This window comes from Nicotiana sylvestris, chromosome 1 (genome assembly GCF_000393655.2).
Source record: "Nicotiana sylvestris chromosome 1, ASM39365v2, whole genome shotgun sequence".
Classification (NCBI taxonomy): domain Eukaryota; kingdom Viridiplantae; phylum Streptophyta; class Magnoliopsida; order Solanales; family Solanaceae; genus Nicotiana; species Nicotiana sylvestris.
The window spans coordinates 25,479,489-25,499,279 of NC_091057.1; the positions used below are offsets into that span (position 1 = coordinate 25,479,489).

The 19,791-nt window shown below is 36.5% G+C and overlaps 1 protein-coding gene across 1 annotated transcript; it reads left to right on the plus strand.

Moving 5' to 3' along the window:
• The first annotated feature begins 16,676 nt into the window (after positions 1 to 16,676).
• LOC104214227 (transcription factor MYB4-like) lies at positions 16,677 to 19,414 on the plus strand. The gene is made up of 3 exons (XM_009763870.2): positions 16,677 to 16,956; positions 17,485 to 17,614; positions 18,381 to 19,414. Exons 1-3 carry the CDS (start codon positions 16,824 to 16,826, stop codon positions 18,961 to 18,963), a joined length of 846 nt encoding a protein of 281 aa, XP_009762172.1. The 5' UTR covers positions 16,677 to 16,823; the 3' UTR covers positions 18,964 to 19,414.
• Positions 19,415 to 19,791: the final 377 nt, after the last annotated feature.

Here is a 19,791-nt window from a genome sequence, read left to right on the forward strand (position 1 = left end):
TAGGTTGTGATTTAACTTACTTAAACATTTTAATTTGGTGTGATAATTGTGTTGAGGTGTTACATTGTTGTTTGTTTTAATTTCATTTGTTTTATTATTTATTTGTTTATTTTCATTTTTTTTTATGTTGAAATTAGAAAACAAAGAAAAGAGGGATTAAAATCGATTTGGGCCCAGAAAATGAAACAAAAAAGGCCCAAAACCGGCACTCAAACCCAGTCCAAATCCGGCCTGCCCAAACGTTGATTCAAACGACGCCGTATCAGCGTCCTTATTAGAGCCGTTGATCTGACTCAAACAAACGGTCCTGATCAAGCCACTCATTCAACCCCAAACGACGTCGTCTTAGGCATTTGATCTGAGCCGTTCAACCCCTTGATCCAACGGACCCAGGTTTTCCCCTAAACCCGTCCAGTTTTGACCCGATCCAGCCTTACCCGGCCTCACCCACTACCAAAACCCAAACGACACCGTCTTCCCTAAGTGGATAGATCCTGGCCATAGATCTCATTTGATCCGACGGCCAGGATCTAAACCCCTAGACCATATATAAACTCAACCCTTCACCCCACGCCCCCTATCCGAACCCCACCCTTCACTCGTCTCCTTCCCCAAACACTGAAACCCCCAAACCCTAGCAAGCCGCCCTGATATCCCTTTCACCAGAACCTGGCGGCCTGAATGCCGGTGACCACCTCCTGAACACCCTAAGACCCCCTCACTCTCCTGAACATGGATTTGTTACCCTCTAGCCTCGAATCACCTTCCTTCGTCTCGAATCTTCATTTGAAGATTCGAGTCGAACCCGGACCTATACCAAACCACCCCATCTTCATACCAGACACTCCCCGGACCCTCCTCGTGACCAAACCAGACTTGGTTTGGTCCGAATCTACCCACAACTCCTAAAAAATCAGATCTGAAAACCCAAACCTTAGAACACATGCACCTGGGAAATTCGGCCGGGCTTGAAAGGGGTTTGAGGTTTAATGGATCTTGACCAAGGTGTTCTCCTGTGAGAACACCCTGGTTAAAATTTGTTCGGCCTCAAATGGTCAAAGCTAAGTCGGACTTGGGTCATTTCGGTTTAAACTTTTTCAGTAAGTTTTCCTGCTCTTTGTTTTAGTTTTGATTGAGTTGTTAACATGCTTTGTTGTGAGTATTTGTTATTGTCTGTTACTTTTTCTGTTTTCTTCCATCTCTAGCAAAGACCTTTTATTTGGTCGATTGATTTTCTATGTGTGTGTTCTGAATGTACTCTGTGATATACATGTTCGTCGATTAGATTAATCGTCAAATAAGTTAACTTATATAGGTTCCCAGTGATTGACCAAAGTTGTCCGAAGCCCTTTAGGTCCCTGAACGTATTGTTTATATGAGCGACTGATTATTACTTGTTATATTAGTATAGTCGACCTGATAAATGTCGTCGATTAACTTCCTACGATTGAATGTTCAAATATTCTAATATGTACAACCTCACTTGACTGAATGGACCTGTATTGTGAAATGAATATTAGACATTATCTGTGAATGCTAGTTTGTAACTACATTGTAAAAAACAATTAAAAGGATCAGGCTAGGGCAATTCTGAAATTGAACTTTCAGAAGTTCAAAAATGCCCTGATACTGCAATAGGCAGGGCAGTAATAATCAAGGGCTAACAAGGGTATGCTGGGGTTTGAAAAGGACAAAAATGATTAGTTTAAATGAGCTGACAAGTAGGGTACTAATTAAGATTAAACTAATGCCAATGGGGAACAAGACATACGAGCATGGGAGTTTAAAATGAATACTAAAATGAACCCATAACTCTTGATTAAAGAAAAAACCAGGCATGGGGAACAAAAGGGGGCTGGCATCAAAAGATGCTTAAGGATGGGTTTAATAGGTATGGGCAGACTGCAAGTGGGAAGATCCAGGCAGCTCAGCTGCACTGGGTCGTTTGGCTTATAAATAGGCCATTTCAGAACTTAAAAAGGGCTGGAATTTTTAGTCTGAAGAGAGGTCTAGTGAGTTTAAAAGAAAACTGAAAAACATAAGGTAGTTTCCAGTAAACATTGTAACCAAACACTGTCTGAAAGTTGCATAAGAATTTATATTGGTCGAGCTGTCTTGGCCAAGTTCGGTTGTTTGCATTGACTGAGCTGTTTGTGGTTATCGAACTGTTGGTTTTGCTGCATTGAACACTCTGTTATTGTTGTTGTCTCCTTACTCTTTCCTGGGATTGTTGGTTTGGTACTCGACTATCTGCTGGTTCTCTTTGTTCTGGGAAATATTGCTGGTTGTCTGTGGGCTGTGGAAAACATTTGGTTGTTGGTTTGTTGCTGTGCTGTTGCTGTGTATCTGTTGTTGCTGTGTTTACTGCATACTGCCCAGCTGATCATTCCTTTCTTCTTTGTCCTCTATACCAGGTACACAATTACACTACCAATGTAACTCGAAAGTTTGAGCAATGAGTATAAAAGAGAAGATCTGCAGATGTTGTTTATATACATGTACTGTTGTGTTGAATGTCATGTAATGTCTAATAGCTCATATTTTTTGGATACTGAAGGTAGCTTACAAGCCTAGCTGATGTCAATGTAGGGGATCGAATGATAGTTGTATATGTATGTTGTTAGATAAAAGTATTCTCAATGAATTAGGTTGCATCTCAGATTTAGTTTACTTTGCAGTATATGCTGTAATGTATGCCAAGCATGAAAACTGTACATCATGGGTTAAGTTCTTCCTTTTCTGATTAATGGTCTCATATAACTAGTAAACCACATGTTAAGACAAAGAACACAAAACTTGCAATATCAACCTCATGAAGGTCGAGTTCAGGTCAAAACAGGCCAAGCAGGCCTGCTTCGAGCAAGCAGTGGCCCAGGTTTGGCCCATCACGCATGGGTTGGATTTGGGCCCGTGATTATTTATTCGACTGACTGTGCACGCAGCCTCGTTCCTGATTTTTAAGCATTTCCGAATTCTGTTATAAATAACTTGCAAGCATGTAATTAATTAGGACTATCTACTGTTTTCAATTGATAGAGACAAACACGACAAGAAACGTAGTTGCTATAGGATATCCTTTTAAAATAAGAACGAGATGAGCCTCGACGAAAATAAACAAAACGCGCAGGCTGCGGGGCCCTCGTTAAACGTATGGTATCGAAGCATTCAGTTTCCAGGATGGGTCGTTTAGCAAATCTCACGGCCCTCCCAAAATAATAACGCGATAGTCTCTTTAAGCGCGTATCTAATAATTTTACCTTCTTAAATTCGGGTGCACATTTATGTGACCCAAATCCAAATCTCGACGGATTCGAAATGTGTTTCCAATCACGGGTACATTGATTGTGACGTGGTTCGAAATGCATGTCCATGACATCGCAAATTCCTTTTAAAAGTAGAACGAGACGAGCCTCGTCAAACAAAAATGTACACAGCTGCGGGGCCCTCTAACTGTATATATATTAAAACACTTAGAATTCGAGGACAGGCCGTTTAGCGAATTTTACGGCCTTCCCCAAAATAACAAGACGCTAGTTGCTTTAGGCGCGCCTTTAATAATTTATTTTCCTTAACTCGGGTGCACATTTATGTGACCCAAATCCAAATCTCAACCGAGTCGAGATATGCCAAACAACTACGGGTGCATTGATGTAACGTGGTTCGAGATATGTTTCCACGACGTTGCAATTCTCGTAAAATAATAACAATAAGTAAGAAAGCGGTAAAAAGATAAAATTTTGCACATAAGTTCATATTTGTATAAAATCAGATAATCAAGCCGAATATAACAGTTGAGCGACCGTGCTAGAACCACGGAACTCGGGAATGCCTAACACCTTCTCCCGGGTTAACAGAATTCCTTATCCGGATTTCTGGTACGCAGACTGTAATATAGAGTCATTATTTTCCTCGATTCGGGATTAAAATTGGTGACTTGGGACACCCTAAATCTCCCAAGTGGCGACTCTGAAATAAATAAACAAATCCCGTTTCGATTGTCCTTTAATTGGAAAAAACTCCCCTGCGCCCCTGCGGGTGCGGAAAAAGGAGGTGTGACACCTAAAACGACTAGCGTGTGGTTATTTTTGAAAAAAAAAACGTGAATTTTGCTAAGCAACCGATTCCGAGTTCTAAGTAATTAATACATACATTTGTGAGGGCCCCGCAATCTATACGTTTTACTAGGCAAAGCTCATCTCATTTGTATTTTTTTTTTAAATGGACAATCCTAAAATGACTACATTTTTTCTATTAAAATTAGTCTTCTAAAATAAAGAAAGAAAATCCTAATTAATTACAAGCTTAAAAAAAATAAGAAAAAACGTAACATACTACTTGCCAGATTAATACAAATATTAATGGAAAGGAATTTTATTAAAAAAAAAATTCGAAATTGTGAATAAAATACTAAATTCGCCAACTAATATTCAAAAGAAATCAATTATAGCTAGATTAAAAGCTCGAGTTGTTATAAATAAATAAAAACTATTGGAATTAATTATTCACAACCATTTGAAACTAGATTTAACCATAATTACTAAAGCTTATTAGATAGTTTATTAAACTTAAACGTTGATTCATCTTGCTCAAGCTTGCATCTAATGGATTAATGTTCTTAACCTTGCTACGTTGAGTCACACATTAAAAGCATCAAGTCTGCTGATTCTACGAAATTATTGGCCTAATATTTGCAGATCTTAGTTATTAATAAGATTCAAAGATTAAAAAAAACTCAAATTGCTTTTATTCCAATATTCGCAAATTAAAATCTAGATTTTTACTAATCCTTCCCCCTCCAAAATTAAATCAGTTTCCCATATTGACTATTTCCAATTTTGATTTGAATGCGATCTCAAACTAAAAAAATTAACAAAAAGCTGAAAAATACTTATGGTGTTCATACCGACACCCATCCAATAGTTCCGCAATTTAACGCTTCACATTATACATAATTCTACCATTCATATAACATGCAACACATAATGTATATCTAACTAAAAATACGAATATTCTATAATTAGAAGCATAAATCTTCTGGCCATTTCATTTCAGCTTCAATGCATATGTCAAAATGATTCAGAGTAGTATACCTGGTGTTGGAATACAAGGAAAGGAAGAATAAGATCATAAAAATAGTATGTAACACAGCAACAGCAGCAAATAACCAGCAATATCCAACAACGGAACACCCAGTGACAGATTTGAAAACCGAACAAAATCCAGCAATAACCAGTGAAGTAGTAGCAAATAACCAATTAAACTCGAGAAATAAACCACATGAAAATCCAAAAAAAACACCAATAATAATCAACGGGCAATAACAAAGTGAATTTTTTTTTTGATTGAAGATCAGTTAATGTTTAACCCTTAATTCTCTCTTAATGTTCAGAAAATTCTTTCTTTTAAACTCTCTTCAAATTTGAATCCCTAAAATCCTTTAATATTTTCGAATTTTCTCTCTCTCTATTTTCAGTTCTTCTTTTTTTTTTTCTCTCTGTCCTCTTTTAAAATCTGATCAAGTCCCTCTATTTATCCCCATCTTTCAGCATTTTTTAAACATAAAACTCACTATCTTCCCACTCAACCCCCTTTTTAATCTCACTACTTAATGTTTTGTCCCCCACTACATTAAACAAATACCTCATTATATCTTGTCCCCATGCTTATATTAAACAATTGCATTATTCCCCACCATTATATTTTGTCCCCCCATTATTGATTATTTTAATATTATTTTAATCCTAATTGACAGAGCACTCAAAATAAATAATTGTTTAGAATTTTAATTCTAAAAATACCCCTCTGACCTTACTGAAATTAACATTTTACCCCTGAACGTACTGCAAATTACCAAACTACCCCCATCAGCTATAACCAATTCACCTAATCAATTTCAACCAAAATACAGCAAATATGACCAATTTCTAAACAATTTTCAACAACAAATTCAAACTAAATGATGAACAACCAATAAACAACTAAAATTATTTTGATTGAACAATATTTTTTAACAACAAACAAACCTACTTTCAGATTCAACAACAACAAACAAGTATATTCAGATTTCTAAATTCAATAATCATTTGAACTTAAAATTAAATCTAACAACATTACAACCAACAATTTCTATATTAAACTAAACAAGATCATGAAACAAACTGAAGAAATAATCAAAAATGATAAACAACAAACAAGAAAATCAAACTTATACTAATTTCGGATTCAAGAACAATCAAACAAAGTATGGACATAAATGAAAAGATTCAACAACAATAACAAGCAAGTTTTATTCAAATTCGAATTAAACTCGAATTAAGCTTAAACAAAACAAGTAAACATATTCAAATCACTAAACTTCAAATAATCAATTGATCTTTTTAAATTAAATCCAACAAAATTATAACAAAGATACATGATTCAAACTAAATCAAAAAAAATTAAAAACTAAAACATAAACTCACATTAAATCACTAAATTAACATGAACTTCAAACAAACAAAAAAAAATGAACATAAATTATATGTCTCAATTAAACAACAAACATGTTAGATTCAAACGAAATGAAGAAATAATTAATTGAACTCAACTTAAATCTAACAATATTATAACTAAACTAACAATTTATACCTAAAAATAAACAAGAAAAATGAGTGAAACAAACTGGAGAAAATAACAAAACGATAAACATGAAATTAATATCGAACATATCTAATTTCAGATCCAAAAATATCAAACAAATTACGGACAATAAATGAAACTCAAACCCACTAACCGGATCGAAACGACGATGAACTTGAATGAAAACAAATCTGTCCGGAAACAATTATCGCACCAAAACAACTCGACGACGAAGACGACCAACGAAGGAGCAGCAGCATGCTGCTCGTCGTAGCTAGACGCGACAGCTTATGGAGAAGAAGAATGCAGCAGCAGCAACACTGCTGGAGCAGCCATGGCTGCTCGTCGTAGCTGGACGCGATGGCGGGGGGGGGCAAGGGTGGAAGCCATGGCAGCAGCTAAACGTGAGGGAGCAGAAGAAGCAACAAGGCTGGTCGTTTGGAACAGGAGTGAAGAAGAAGAAGATGGGGCAACCATGAGAGCTCGAGTTCGAAGAAGATGGCGACGACGAACTCGACTGGGCAGCCATGGTCGGGCTACGGCGTGTGTGTGTACGTATGTCGCTGTGTGTGTGCGTGTTGTGTATGTGTGTGTGGCGTGAGGGAGAAGAGGCGGGGCAGCCATGGATGGCTTGCTTGGAGTTTGAGGAAGAAGAAGGAAAGAGAGGGGGGCGGGTTTCAACAGTGAAATAAAAAAAATGTTAGGGTTTTGTTTTTTTTGAAAGATAAGGAAATAGGGTTGTTAGGTTATGGACTGGGTCGACCCAGTTTGAAATGGACCGGGTCGTAGGGAAAAGTTGGGTATATTTGGGCATGTGGTTCAAAATTGAAGAAGTGGCCCAATCCGATTTTCTTTGTATTTTTGCTCTCTTTTCTTTTAATTCCTATTAATAAAACTAAAAAAATTCTAAATTAAGTTAATAAACTAAATTAATGTATCTAAAAATACTAATTAGCTCCAAATATAAATTATCGCACATAAAGATAGCAATTAACAATAAAATCGCACAATTAAACGTTAAATGCCAAAATGCGACGTATATTATTTTTATGATTTTTTATTTTTGTAAAACAAACTTAAATAAATATTAAATGCAAAAATGTGACATATTTTTATAATTTTTTATTAATTTAACAAATAAACATTCACAGGAAAATACAAATAAGTATGCAAAAAATACAAAAAATTGCACACAAAGGAAAATTGTTTTATTTTGGATTTTTTTTGGGAGTAATTCTCATATAGGGAAAAAATCACGTGCTCACAGAGTGCAACACATGCTTTAAAAACGGAGGCCTTCGTGTAAAAAGGTTGTCTTCAATATCGCATGCCTTCGATAGGTTCGATCGAAAATTTGTAATAAATTAGTTTTAAACTCAAATGGACAAAAAGATAAAGGCATACCTTAGCAGTAGTATCGTTTGAGTAATGATACGTTCCAATTGCTTGGCAGTTGTTCACCTTCCATCGTTCTAAGTTTGTAGGATCCTTTGCCGACAACCTCGAGGAATCGGTACGGTCCTTCCCAATTCGGGCCAAGCTTCCTTTCATTTGGGTCTTGAGTATTGAGGGTAACTTTCTGTAGAACTAAGTCCCCGATTCCAAAGTGTCGAAGGTTGGTCCTTCTATTGTAGTATCTTTCGATTCTTTACTTTTGCGCGGCCATCCGAACAAGCGTCGCTTCCCATTTTTTTGTCGAGTATCTTGAGGATAATATTCATAACCTCGCGATTTGACTACTCTGATGCATATCGAAACCTGGCACTGGGTTCTCCGACCTCGACAAGAATAAGGGCCTCAGAGCCGTATACTAAAGAAAACGGGTAGCCCCCGTGCTCGATTTTTATATTGTTCGATATGCCCAATGGACCTCAGGTAGAACTTCTCTCCATTTTCCCTTTGCATCGTCCAACCTTTTCTTCAGGTTTTGAATGATAGTTTTGTTTATTGACTCGGCATGTCCATTTCTAGTTGGGTGGTATGGCGTTGATAAGATCCTTTTTATTTTATGTGCCTCAAAGAAATCCGTCACCTTGCTGCCGATGAATTATTTTTCATTGTCACATACAATCTCGGCAGGTATCCTGAACCGGCAAATGATGTGGTCCCAGATGAAGTCAATAACTTCTTTTTCTCTGACCTTCTCAAAGGCCTGTGCTTCCACCCACTTAGAAAAATAATTAGTCATAAACAAAATAAATTTAGCTTTACCTGGGGCCGTTGGTAGAGGGCCGACTATATTCATTTCCCATTTCATAAAAGGCCACGAGGATAGGGCCGAACAGAGTTGTTCTCCGGGTTGATGGATCATCAGTGCAAATCGGTGACACTTATCACATTTTTTGACAAGTTCTTGAGTATCTTTTTCCATGCTATCCCAGTAGTAGCCTGCTCTGATGATTTTGCGAACCAAAGACTCAGTGCCGGAGTGATTCCCATAAGTGCCTTCGTGGATTTCTCGAAGAACATAATCGCCCCCCCCCAAACATACCGTCAACGGCCCATTGACCGTTCTTCTATATAATGTTCCATCCCCATCTAGGGCGAACCTAACAGGCTTGGTTCGCATAGCCCTCGATTCTTTGTGATCCGATGGGAGCTTTCCATTTTTGAAATAGTCGATGTACTTATTCCTCCAATCCCAAGTCAAACTTGTTGAATTTAGCTCAGCATGACCCTCGTAAACCACATGCCTCGATAGTTGGACGACAGTCCCCGGGACGATGTCATCTTCATTGACCGAGGATTCCAAATTAGCAAGTGCATCGGCTTCACTATTTTGCTCTCGAGGCACATGATCGAGAGTCCATTCCCTGAAGCGGTGCAATGTTACCTGTAGTTTATCTAAGTATCTTTGTATTATATCTTCTCGAACTCGAAACTCTTGTTTACTTGGTTCACCACTAATAGGGAGTCGCATTTGGCCTCGATGACCTCCGCTCCCAAACTCTTAGCTAGCTCGAGAATCATGGCCTCATACTTGGCCTCATTGTTAGTCAATTTAGAAGTTTTGATAGATTTCCTAATGGTATCACCTGTGGGTGGCTTCAAGACAATGCCAAGCCTGGACCCTTTCACATTCGAGGCACCGTCCGTAAAAAGGATCCATACCCCTGATGATGTACCCGAACTTAGCAGGAGTTCTTTCTCCACTTCGTGTATGAGAGTCGGGGTAAAATCGGCCACGAAGTCAGCTGGGATTTGAGACTTGATGGCCGTTCGGGGTTGATATTCGATATCATACCCGCTAAGTTCGACGGCCCATTTGGCCAATCGGCCCAATAGCTCGGGCTTATGCAAAACATTTCGAAGGGGGTAAGCGGTCATTACACATATGGGATGACATTGGAAATATGGCTATAACTTTCTAGATGTGCTTATCAATGCAAGTCCTAATTTTTCTAAGTGAGGGTATCTAGTTTCATCATCTCCTAGAGTTCGGCTTATATAATAGACATGGAATTTCGTACCTTGCTCTTCTCGAACTAGTACTCCACTTGCCATTATCTCAGACACTGCTAAATATAAGTAAAGCTTTTAATCTACTTTCGGGGTATAGAGCAAAGGTGGGCTTGATAGGTATCGTTTCAATTCTTCTAAGGCTTGCTGACATTCCGGGGTCCATGCGAAGTTCTTTTTCTTTTTGAGAAGGGAAAAGAACTGTGACTCTGATCTAACGACCTCGAAATGAATCGCCCCATAGTAGCTATTCACTCTGTTAGCCTTTCCACAGCCTTCACACTATCCATGATCGTGATATCTTCGATAGGCTTGATCTTATTGGAGTTGATTTCGATACCCCAATTTGACAGCATAAAGCTGAGGAACTTACCCGAGCTGACTCCGAAGGCACATTTCTCTGGATTAAGCTTCATGTTGTATTTCCTCAAAATTGTAGATGTTTCCTGCAAATGAACTAAATGGTCCTCTACGCGCAGAGACTTAACCAACATATCATCAATATAGACTTCCATTGTTTTACCTAATTGTTCTTCGAACATTTTGTTAACTAGGCGTTGGTATGTAGCTCCTGCATTTTTTAGCTTGAAAGGTATTACGTTGTAACAATAAGTTCCAAATTTAGTAATAAACGAAGTCTTTTCCTGATCCTCCGGGTTCATCTGAATCTGATTGTACCCAAAGTAGGCTCGACAAAAGTTAGGGTCTCGTGGCCAGCCGTGGCATCGATCATACGATCGATGTTTGGCAAGGGGAAAGAATCTTTTGGACATGCTTTATTCAAGTCCTTATAATCTACGCACATTCTAAGTTTGTTTCCTTTCTTAGGAACTATGACTACATTGGCTAACCACTCGGGGTACTTTACCTCCCGAATAGATCCTATTTTAAGAAGTTTGGTTACCTCGTCTTTTATGAAAGCATGCTTTACCTCGGACTGAGGCCTCCTTTTTTGCTTCACTGGTTTGAACTTGGGATTGGCGCTTAGCTGATGCGTGGTGATTTCCGGTGGAATCCCTATCATATCTAAATGGGACAAAGCAAAGCATTTCATATTATCAATAAAAAATTGAATGAGTTTTTCCTGAGTTTGGGGGTCAATCCCGTTCCCAGGTATACCTTTCTCTCGGGCATGTATTCGATTAAAATGACCTACTCCAGCTCCCCGATAGTTGATTTGGTTGCATCGGATTCTTCTGGAACGACAAAGGTTCGAGGAGTAAGGAAATCCTCATCTTCGTCTTTGATTACCTGTTGCTTCAACTCTATCGGGGCTAGAGGCGGTGATTGCTATTTGGCTGCTTGCTTACTTTTGGTGCTCGATTTCTCCGAGGTTAAAGGCTCTAGTATCGGCACTGCTTCCTTGATTGCAAACATCTCTTTTGCAGCATGTTGCTCTTCGTAGACTGTTCTCACTCCTTCCTCTATTGGGAAGTTCATCATCTGGTGAAGAGTTGAAGGACTGCTCTCATGTTGTGTATCCATGGTCTCCCAAGGAGTGCGTTATACCTCATGTCATCGAAATCTAGTATCTTGTATGGTCCCCACTATTTTTACTGGCTAGATAATCTCTCCCTTTGTTGTTTCACTTTCCATGTTGAAGCCATTTAGGACCCGGGATGCAGGCACAATCTGATCTTGTAGGCCGTTGTTCCACGACCCTCGATTTGATTTTGTTTGTTGAGCTACCTGGATCCACTAAAACACATTTAACTTGAATTTTATTTAAAAGGATAGAGATTACCAGGGCGTCGTTGTGAGGCTGAGATATGCCTTCTGCTTCCTCGTCACATAATGATAAGACGTCCTTGGGCACATAGCTTCGAGTCCGTTTTTCTCTGGTGATTGATACTTTGGTGCATTTGAATACAGGCCGTTGAGAGAGATTGACTCTGCCAATGATCATGTGGATTACATGTTGTGGTTCTTCTTGCTCATTGTTTCTTGCATCTCTCTTCTTGAAGTGACTCTTAGCCCGATCACTTAGGAATTCTCGAAGGTGTCCCTCGTTGAAAAATCGAGCCACTTCTTTCCTTAGCTGCCTGCAATCTTCTGTTCTATGACCATGTGTGCCATGATACTTGCACATTAAGTTCGGGTTTCTTTGAGAAGGATCGGTCTGTATAGGCCTGGGCCACCTGGTGTCTTTGATTCTACCAATAGCTGAGACAATCCCCGACACATCTATACTAAAGTTGTACTCTGATAATCGAGGAGCCTCAGAGGGGTCAATATGCTTATCGAACCCACTCTTACTCATGAGTTCCCGAGAACTTTGGCCTCGATCGTTTCGAGGAGCGTTACGACCTGGATTTTTATTTCTTCGATCGACATATGGCTGATACCATTCTTTGTTGAATCTTTATTCCCAGTCTGTGTCCCTCGAGGCTTGACTATGAATCTTCTAGGATGAACTGAACCCGAGGGGGCTCCCAATTGGTCGTCTTCGACCCTGATAATTGATTGGTAACGATTGTGTACATCTGACCATGTCAAGCTGGATATTCGATCAAGTTTTGCTTTAACTGTCGAGATGCAACTGAACTCCGCTCGTTCAAGCCCTGCATAAAGGCCTGTACTGCCCAGTTATTGGAGACCGGCGGTAATTCCATTCTTTCCATCTGAAACCTAGACACAAACTCCCTTAACATTTCGTCGTCCCCTTTGTTTTATTTTGAAGACGTCTGACTTTCTCGTGGACACCTTTATGGCCCCATCGTGTGCTTTCACGAAGGCATCTGCTAATATAGCAAACGAGTCAATAGAGTTAGGAGCTAAGTTGTGATACCAAATCATAACTCCTTTCGATAACGTTTCTTCAAACTTTTTTAACAAGACCGATTCGATCTCATCGTCATTCAAATCATTTCCTTTGATCCTGTAAGTGTATGAAGTAATATGCTCGTTGGGGTCGGTTGTTCTGTTATACTTGGGTATTTCGGGCATGCGAAATTTTTTGGGAATGGGCAGTTGGTACTGCGCTCTGAGGAATGGTTTTTGTATGAACTTTTTGGCATCTAAACCTTTCAAAACTGGAGGTTCTCCCGGTATTTGGTTAACACGGGAGTTATAAGTTTCTACCTTTTTATCATTGTCTTCAATTTTCTTTTCCCCGGACTCGATCCTCTTAGTGAGATCTTCGAGCATTCTCATAATTGTCGTGAACAGGTGCATTCTGTGAGCTAGACATGTTTCAACCCGAGAATAAAAAATTCTTGACAAGAAAAAGTGTAAAAGCAACGTGTGTAATGAGAATCAATAAAAAACAATCACTTATCTTTAGCCCAACGGTGGGCGCCAAACTGTTTGCCTCGAAAATACGAGTAACAATTAAATTTGATTTGTAGGTTTAAAGATATGTGATTTAGTCCAATACCAATTAATAATCAAAAAATATAAAGTAGAAATAAAAGGAATAAGAGAATCAAACCAATGTTACTCAACAGTAGTAACCTCGATGTGGGCTTTGGATAATAAGAATGATAAAGTTAAAGTAAGTAAGAGCATTGGAGCTAAGGACAATTCTGATGAATAGTAGGCGAAAACGTAGAGAGTATATTCTTTGCTCAATGATTAGATGATCTTACAAATGATTGGGGTCTCCTTTATATAATAGGGGAACCCTAAATAAGGTATATTTCTACTTACAATAAGGAATATTCTTGGTACAACTGTCTAACGGCCTAGTACGGAATCGTACAATTCTATTCCGGGATTTGCGCCATGATCTTGGGGACATAGCAGGAATCTAGCTCATTCTGTTACAAATCCATAAAATTATTACGGGGTCGAGCATACTCAGCTTCGGTATTCCTCGTATTCCAATCTCAGGGCATTGCATTTTGTCTTCAAGCTCGAGTCTGGTCCATTGGGCTCGAGCTCGACCTCGCCCGGACTCAGGCTTAGGACGGACCCTCGAAACTATAAGTCGGAGGCATATAATTTTGACCGTATACCATAGCTGTTTATAACATTTCACCTAATTATCTTGTTGGAAAAGTCTATTACAGAATTAAAAATATGTCGACCAAATGATTGAAAGATGAGAACAAAGAATAGATTAGATATGAGAAGTATTTTCTTAATTTAATAAAGTTTTATTAGAAAAAAAAAAGCATTATTTTGTGTGATCAAGAATACCTACAGGCAAGTGGCCAAAGCAAACCTCTCAATCTTAAACAGATAGGCGGTTAAAGCAAACAACTGTTTTGTGTTTGAAGAATAGCTAGTCACACCAAATGGTGGCGTTTTTGGGTTTAGTTTGATTTATTGATTTATTTAATTTTTACGATTTTTCGAAAACATGAGAATAAATTACATAAATTATCTTTTTTATTTTATTTATCAAAATTACATAACTTTTTGTTTTGTTACATAAAAATCACAATACTCTCACTACCACCCGTCCACCACCACCAATAACAAAAAATCCAGTATAATCTTGTAAGTGAAGTATATAAATGGTAGGGTGTATTCAGACCTTACTCCTATCTTGTAAAGGTAGAGACCCTCGATTCAAAGAAAGCATAGCAAAAAATCACAATATTCACCAAATGGTTATGTTTCCGGCTGTTGTAACTTTTCTGTTATATTTGTGAGAGTATTGTGATTTTTGTGTGATAACACAAAGTTATATGATTATGATGAACAAAAAGAGATAGTTTGGGGACCAATTATAAAAATTTACCCACCAAAATAATGATTTGACTGTACGTGATCAGAGATCTCTATAAACTTATTTTTTAGAATAAAAGAATAATATGACATTATTGTAAAACATTTTGATTTGTTTTTTGGAAATAAAGATCATTTTTAGTTAAAATTCACAATGTTTTTTGAAAACCAATTGTCTTAATTTGTCCCCTGAATATTTAATCAAATTAATACACGAAGAATAATTATCATATTGATATATTATCTATATCAGTTGAGAAATGGACCATTTGTGTCGTTTTGTCCCTAAAAGATAGTAGTATTTATTATTTAATAAACTATAGAGCAAACTGACTTGGAATAAAGTACACTGGCATGCCAGATTTGGCTCACTAAAACTTTATAATGATGTAAGAAGGGGGACCAAGTTGCACCATTTGTAAACTTGAGAACCCACGACCCAGCTTCCTAAATATTTACTGTATTAATTATCTTTTGGTCCTTGAAAAACTAAAAAATAAATTAGAACACCCATGTGACTATTTCACAGCAGAAAAACCTTTTTTAATAAAAAGAATCCCAACTTGTCTAACCGTCATGTAGTGACGACAATTTTTCTTTATTTTCTTTTTTGTCTCCAATAAAATAACGATTTTTCAAATATTCAATTTGAGTTATCATAATATAAATAAGATTTCATGAATTTCCATGCAGGATTAGTACTCTTTGTCCCCAAATTACTTCATGACAAATTCTTACCAATTAAATTAACAAGCTTTTAAAGCTAATCACTTATACTAAGTCCACACACTTAACGTAAAATATTTAAACAAATTACTTTTCTCTTTCCTTTTCGTTATTTTACCTTTGTGGAAGGCAAAAAATTGAAAAAGCTAGAATAAGCGTAGACGGATTAAAAATTTGAACTTATGGGTTGGTATTTGATATTTTATTCATCCATCTAATTTGCGGAGTGTAAAATTTATTATTTATACTTTTAAATAAACTTTTAATGCATATACTGAGTCTCAGCCAAATCTGAACCCATGTGTGTGTATATATATATTTTCACTCGATTCGCTGCCCCGGAAAATAAGTAGTTTTATTTGGATTTTCAAATTCAACTAGTGTATGTGATTTCGTATGCTAAGATTTATTCCTGCAGTGAGGTTGGCAAAATCAGACGAAGATTTTGAAACTAACTCAACTCCTTCAGATTTTGACGAGATAAGTGAGTGATGTAATTAAAATGAAAAAAATAAATAAATGAGAAACGAGAGAAGTTCTTTACCCAATTTTTACAACACATTGTATGCATACAAGTTTTGACTTGGACAATTGCGTTATGGCAAAAAATTTTTAATTTGATAGATTGGATCTTGACTCAAACGTTAACATAAACGACGATAACATACTCAGTGTAATCCTCATAAGTGAAGTTTGGAAAAGATAGTATGCATGCAGATTTTATCCTTACTTAGAGAGGTTGTTTCTGTTAGATTTTCGGCTCAAGAATGACTCAAACTTCAACATAATTAATCCATTTTTGTTAGATCGTAGCTTAACCTATATATCCATGGTATGTTACTTTATGTTAAATTTTTATGATATTTAATTAATCGATTTAACCCTCGTACTCAAAATATATATCATTCATTATTGCTTTTCTTATCGACATATATACCGTCCATTTTGGAATTGAGCGTTTTTTAAGTACAATACACACTTCTCGTACAACATGTAAAAAAAATATATTTATTCAAATCATTATTTTCTTTTATTATTTCTTAGTGAGAGAAAGAGAAGGAGGAAGAGAGAGAGATCCAACTTCGTGGAAATCGCAAACAAGGACGACTTTTTGAAAATGAGACGCTGGTCTTGGACTTATTCGTTTTTTTGGCTATAAATAATTCAGTATTTTACAAGCATAAATAGGTAGCCAGCCTTGGCCTTTCTCATTTCTTGAATAGAAGGGAGCACTGAAAAAGAGCTAAACCACAGCCAAAAGAGATACTACATTTCTGAAGAATAAAACCAACTGATTAAAGAGTCATTTATTCACAAATCAAGATTAGCAAGTGATTAAAGCAAAAATGGTGAGAGCTCCTTGTTGTGAGAAGATGGGGTTGAAAAAAGGACCATGGACTCCTGAAGAAGATCAAGTTCTTGTTTCTTATATTCAAACAAATGGCCATGGCAATTGGAGAGCCCTTCCTAAATTAGCTGGTAATTAATTAATTCCTTCAAATTCTAATCTTCATTTCTTAACACCTTTTTTATGCATCCAATATCCGTAACTTACTGTTCCGATTAATTCAGATTCACTTCTCACTAAAAAAACACTTCCTACCACGAGTTCTTTTGGCTAGCATTTTTGTCCATTTTTTATATGATCACGATACTAGGGCACTTTGGAATACAAAGTATTCCGCGTTATACAGAATCCGATAAAGGGTCGCACCCCAATTAAGAGTATTATATAGGCAGCTCACCCTGATGCAAGTATTAGTGGCTGATTTCACGGCTAGAACTCGTGACCTATGAGTCATATGGAGATAACTTGACTGTTGATCCCTTCTCATGATCAAGATAATGATTGGAAAAAAAATGGTGAAAGTTGCAAAAGATTGGTTTATAATTTGTAGCATTCTGTTAGAGAATGAAAACACATTTTTGTATTAACATTTTCTTGAAATTTTTACTACTAAAAGAATCATTTTATTAATGTTTTTTTTTTCATTTTGGATTGATCAGGACTTTTGAGATGTGGGAAGAGTTGCAGATTACGTTGGACTAACTATTTGCGTCCAGATATAAAGAGGGGAAACTTTACTAGAGAAGAAGAAGACTCCATTATTCAGTTACATGAAATGCTTGGCAATAGGTCAGTTTCAAAAATCATAATTTTCCATTTTTCACCTATATTCTTTATTTAATAATTAATTAAACAGTTTCCTCGAATATTCTTTCCTCGTTAGATCTATCACATGCATATACTCCCTTCACTTTTTTCTTAAAACTAAATAAAAAGAAGAAAGAAATTAAAGGAATTTTAAAGAGAGAGAGCAACGGCAAGAAGAATAATGAACACAACTTTAAAAGCTGAATATTTTTGTAAGAGTATTGTCTTTATCACATTCAGTAATGCCTTTGCATGCTCATAAATCATAATCATTATGAAAAAGTAAAAAAGAGAGAAGATAAAATAATCAGACTTTCTTTCATTTTTAATTCCCCTTTTTTATAAAGACAATGCCAAGCATGCTAATTTTTTATCTTTGGAAAACTTTTGTCTTTTTTATTCAGAGAGTAGTTACAAAATTGAAATGAGATTAAACAAAATAAAAGTATCAGAATTTACTTATCTAATCATTTTGTTTGTATCAAGGAATAATTCAAATATATATATGAAAAAGATTCGTTTAGACAGGTTTGTAGTTACATAATTTAATCTCATTAATTAGCAAATCTATGTCATTGACTTGCTAAACAAATCAAGTCATGTGATTCGTATCTCTATAGGTTCTTGTGATACAATAATTAAAGTTAAGCACTACGTACCTTAATGCTTGTCCACTTCTCTTTAAATTACAATTATAAATATTTGTTTAGATTCTGTACTAATAAAAAAAAATTAATTATTTTTTCAGATGGTCTGCAATAGCAGCGAGATTACCAGGACGAACGGACAATGAAATTAAAAATGTATGGCACACCCACTTGAAAAAGAGGCTTAAAAATTATCAGCCTCCTCAAAACTCCAAAAAACACTCCAAAAACAATCTTGATTCCAAAGCTCCTAGTACTTCTCAAACCTTCAATAATTCAGACAATTTTAGCAACATTCAAGAAGATATTAATGGGCCCGTGACCGGCCCGAACTCGCCACAACGATCGTCTAGCGAGATGTCGACTGTCACAGCCGATTCAACGGCCATGACGACCATCACAATCGATGATCAGAATATGTTTAAGCAATTAGATGAGATGAACTCGTCTGAAAGTTTTATTCCAGAGATTGATGAGAGTTTTTGGACGAATGATTTATCCACGGGCGATAACTCGAATTTTGATATGGAGGGTACCGGTGAAGAATTACAAGTCCAATTTCCATTTTCTTCCGTGAAGCAAGAAAGTATGGACATGGTTGGAACAAAATTAGAGGACGACATGGACTTTTGGTACAATGTTTTCATAAAGTCTGGGGACTTACTAGATTTACCGGAATTTTGAGGGGTCAATTTGATTGTACTACAAAACTTGAAGCAGTGGAATGCCAGCTAATTATTGATGCTTGGTTTTGGGAGTCGACAAGTTTGAAACTTCATGTTTATTTATTGAGCTTTAGCTATTGATAGGACCATCAAATACTCCAAGTTGATACTTTCTTTTTTTTTTAGTTAGAATAATCTTCTTCTTCTTCTTCTTTTTCTTGTCTTTGTTTTGAACCTCATAAGTTAGTTTATTTGGGAGAAAGCATAGTGGATGGTGATGTGAAAAAAAGAAAAACTATGATGGGATAATAATTTGTATTAATTAGGATTAGGGAAAAAGAGATTTTAGAGAAAAGTCTTCAAGAAACTCTAGTCAACATATCCTTCTAACTTAGCTTACTTGTATGTGAAATACATCTTTTGTAACATGACAATACCCGAAAAAATAATTAAAAAGGATTTATTTTTCATCTTTTTCTTTTTATATTGGATAAATTGTTGTGTTCTTTTTCCATGATGAAGTTGAAATTGAGTTTAATACAATTCTTAATTTCTGGCTTAATATAACTATTTAATATTTGGAGCTCACTAATCCGACTAATTTAAATTAGTATGCATAAGATTTATTAAACTGAGAATTAAATATCCACTAAAAATTCAATCCCTAGTTGATTGGTAGTGAGTGTTTTTACCAATCCACTTGTAAATTACCTATTATTTGGTCAATTTATTTATTTATTTTTTACCTCAAAGAGGCACTATAATCTCTTAACATCTTAAATTAATTTGAGCTCGACTTTTTTTCTTTTAAGTTTGTAATACTTCACCATATATAATATTTGAATCA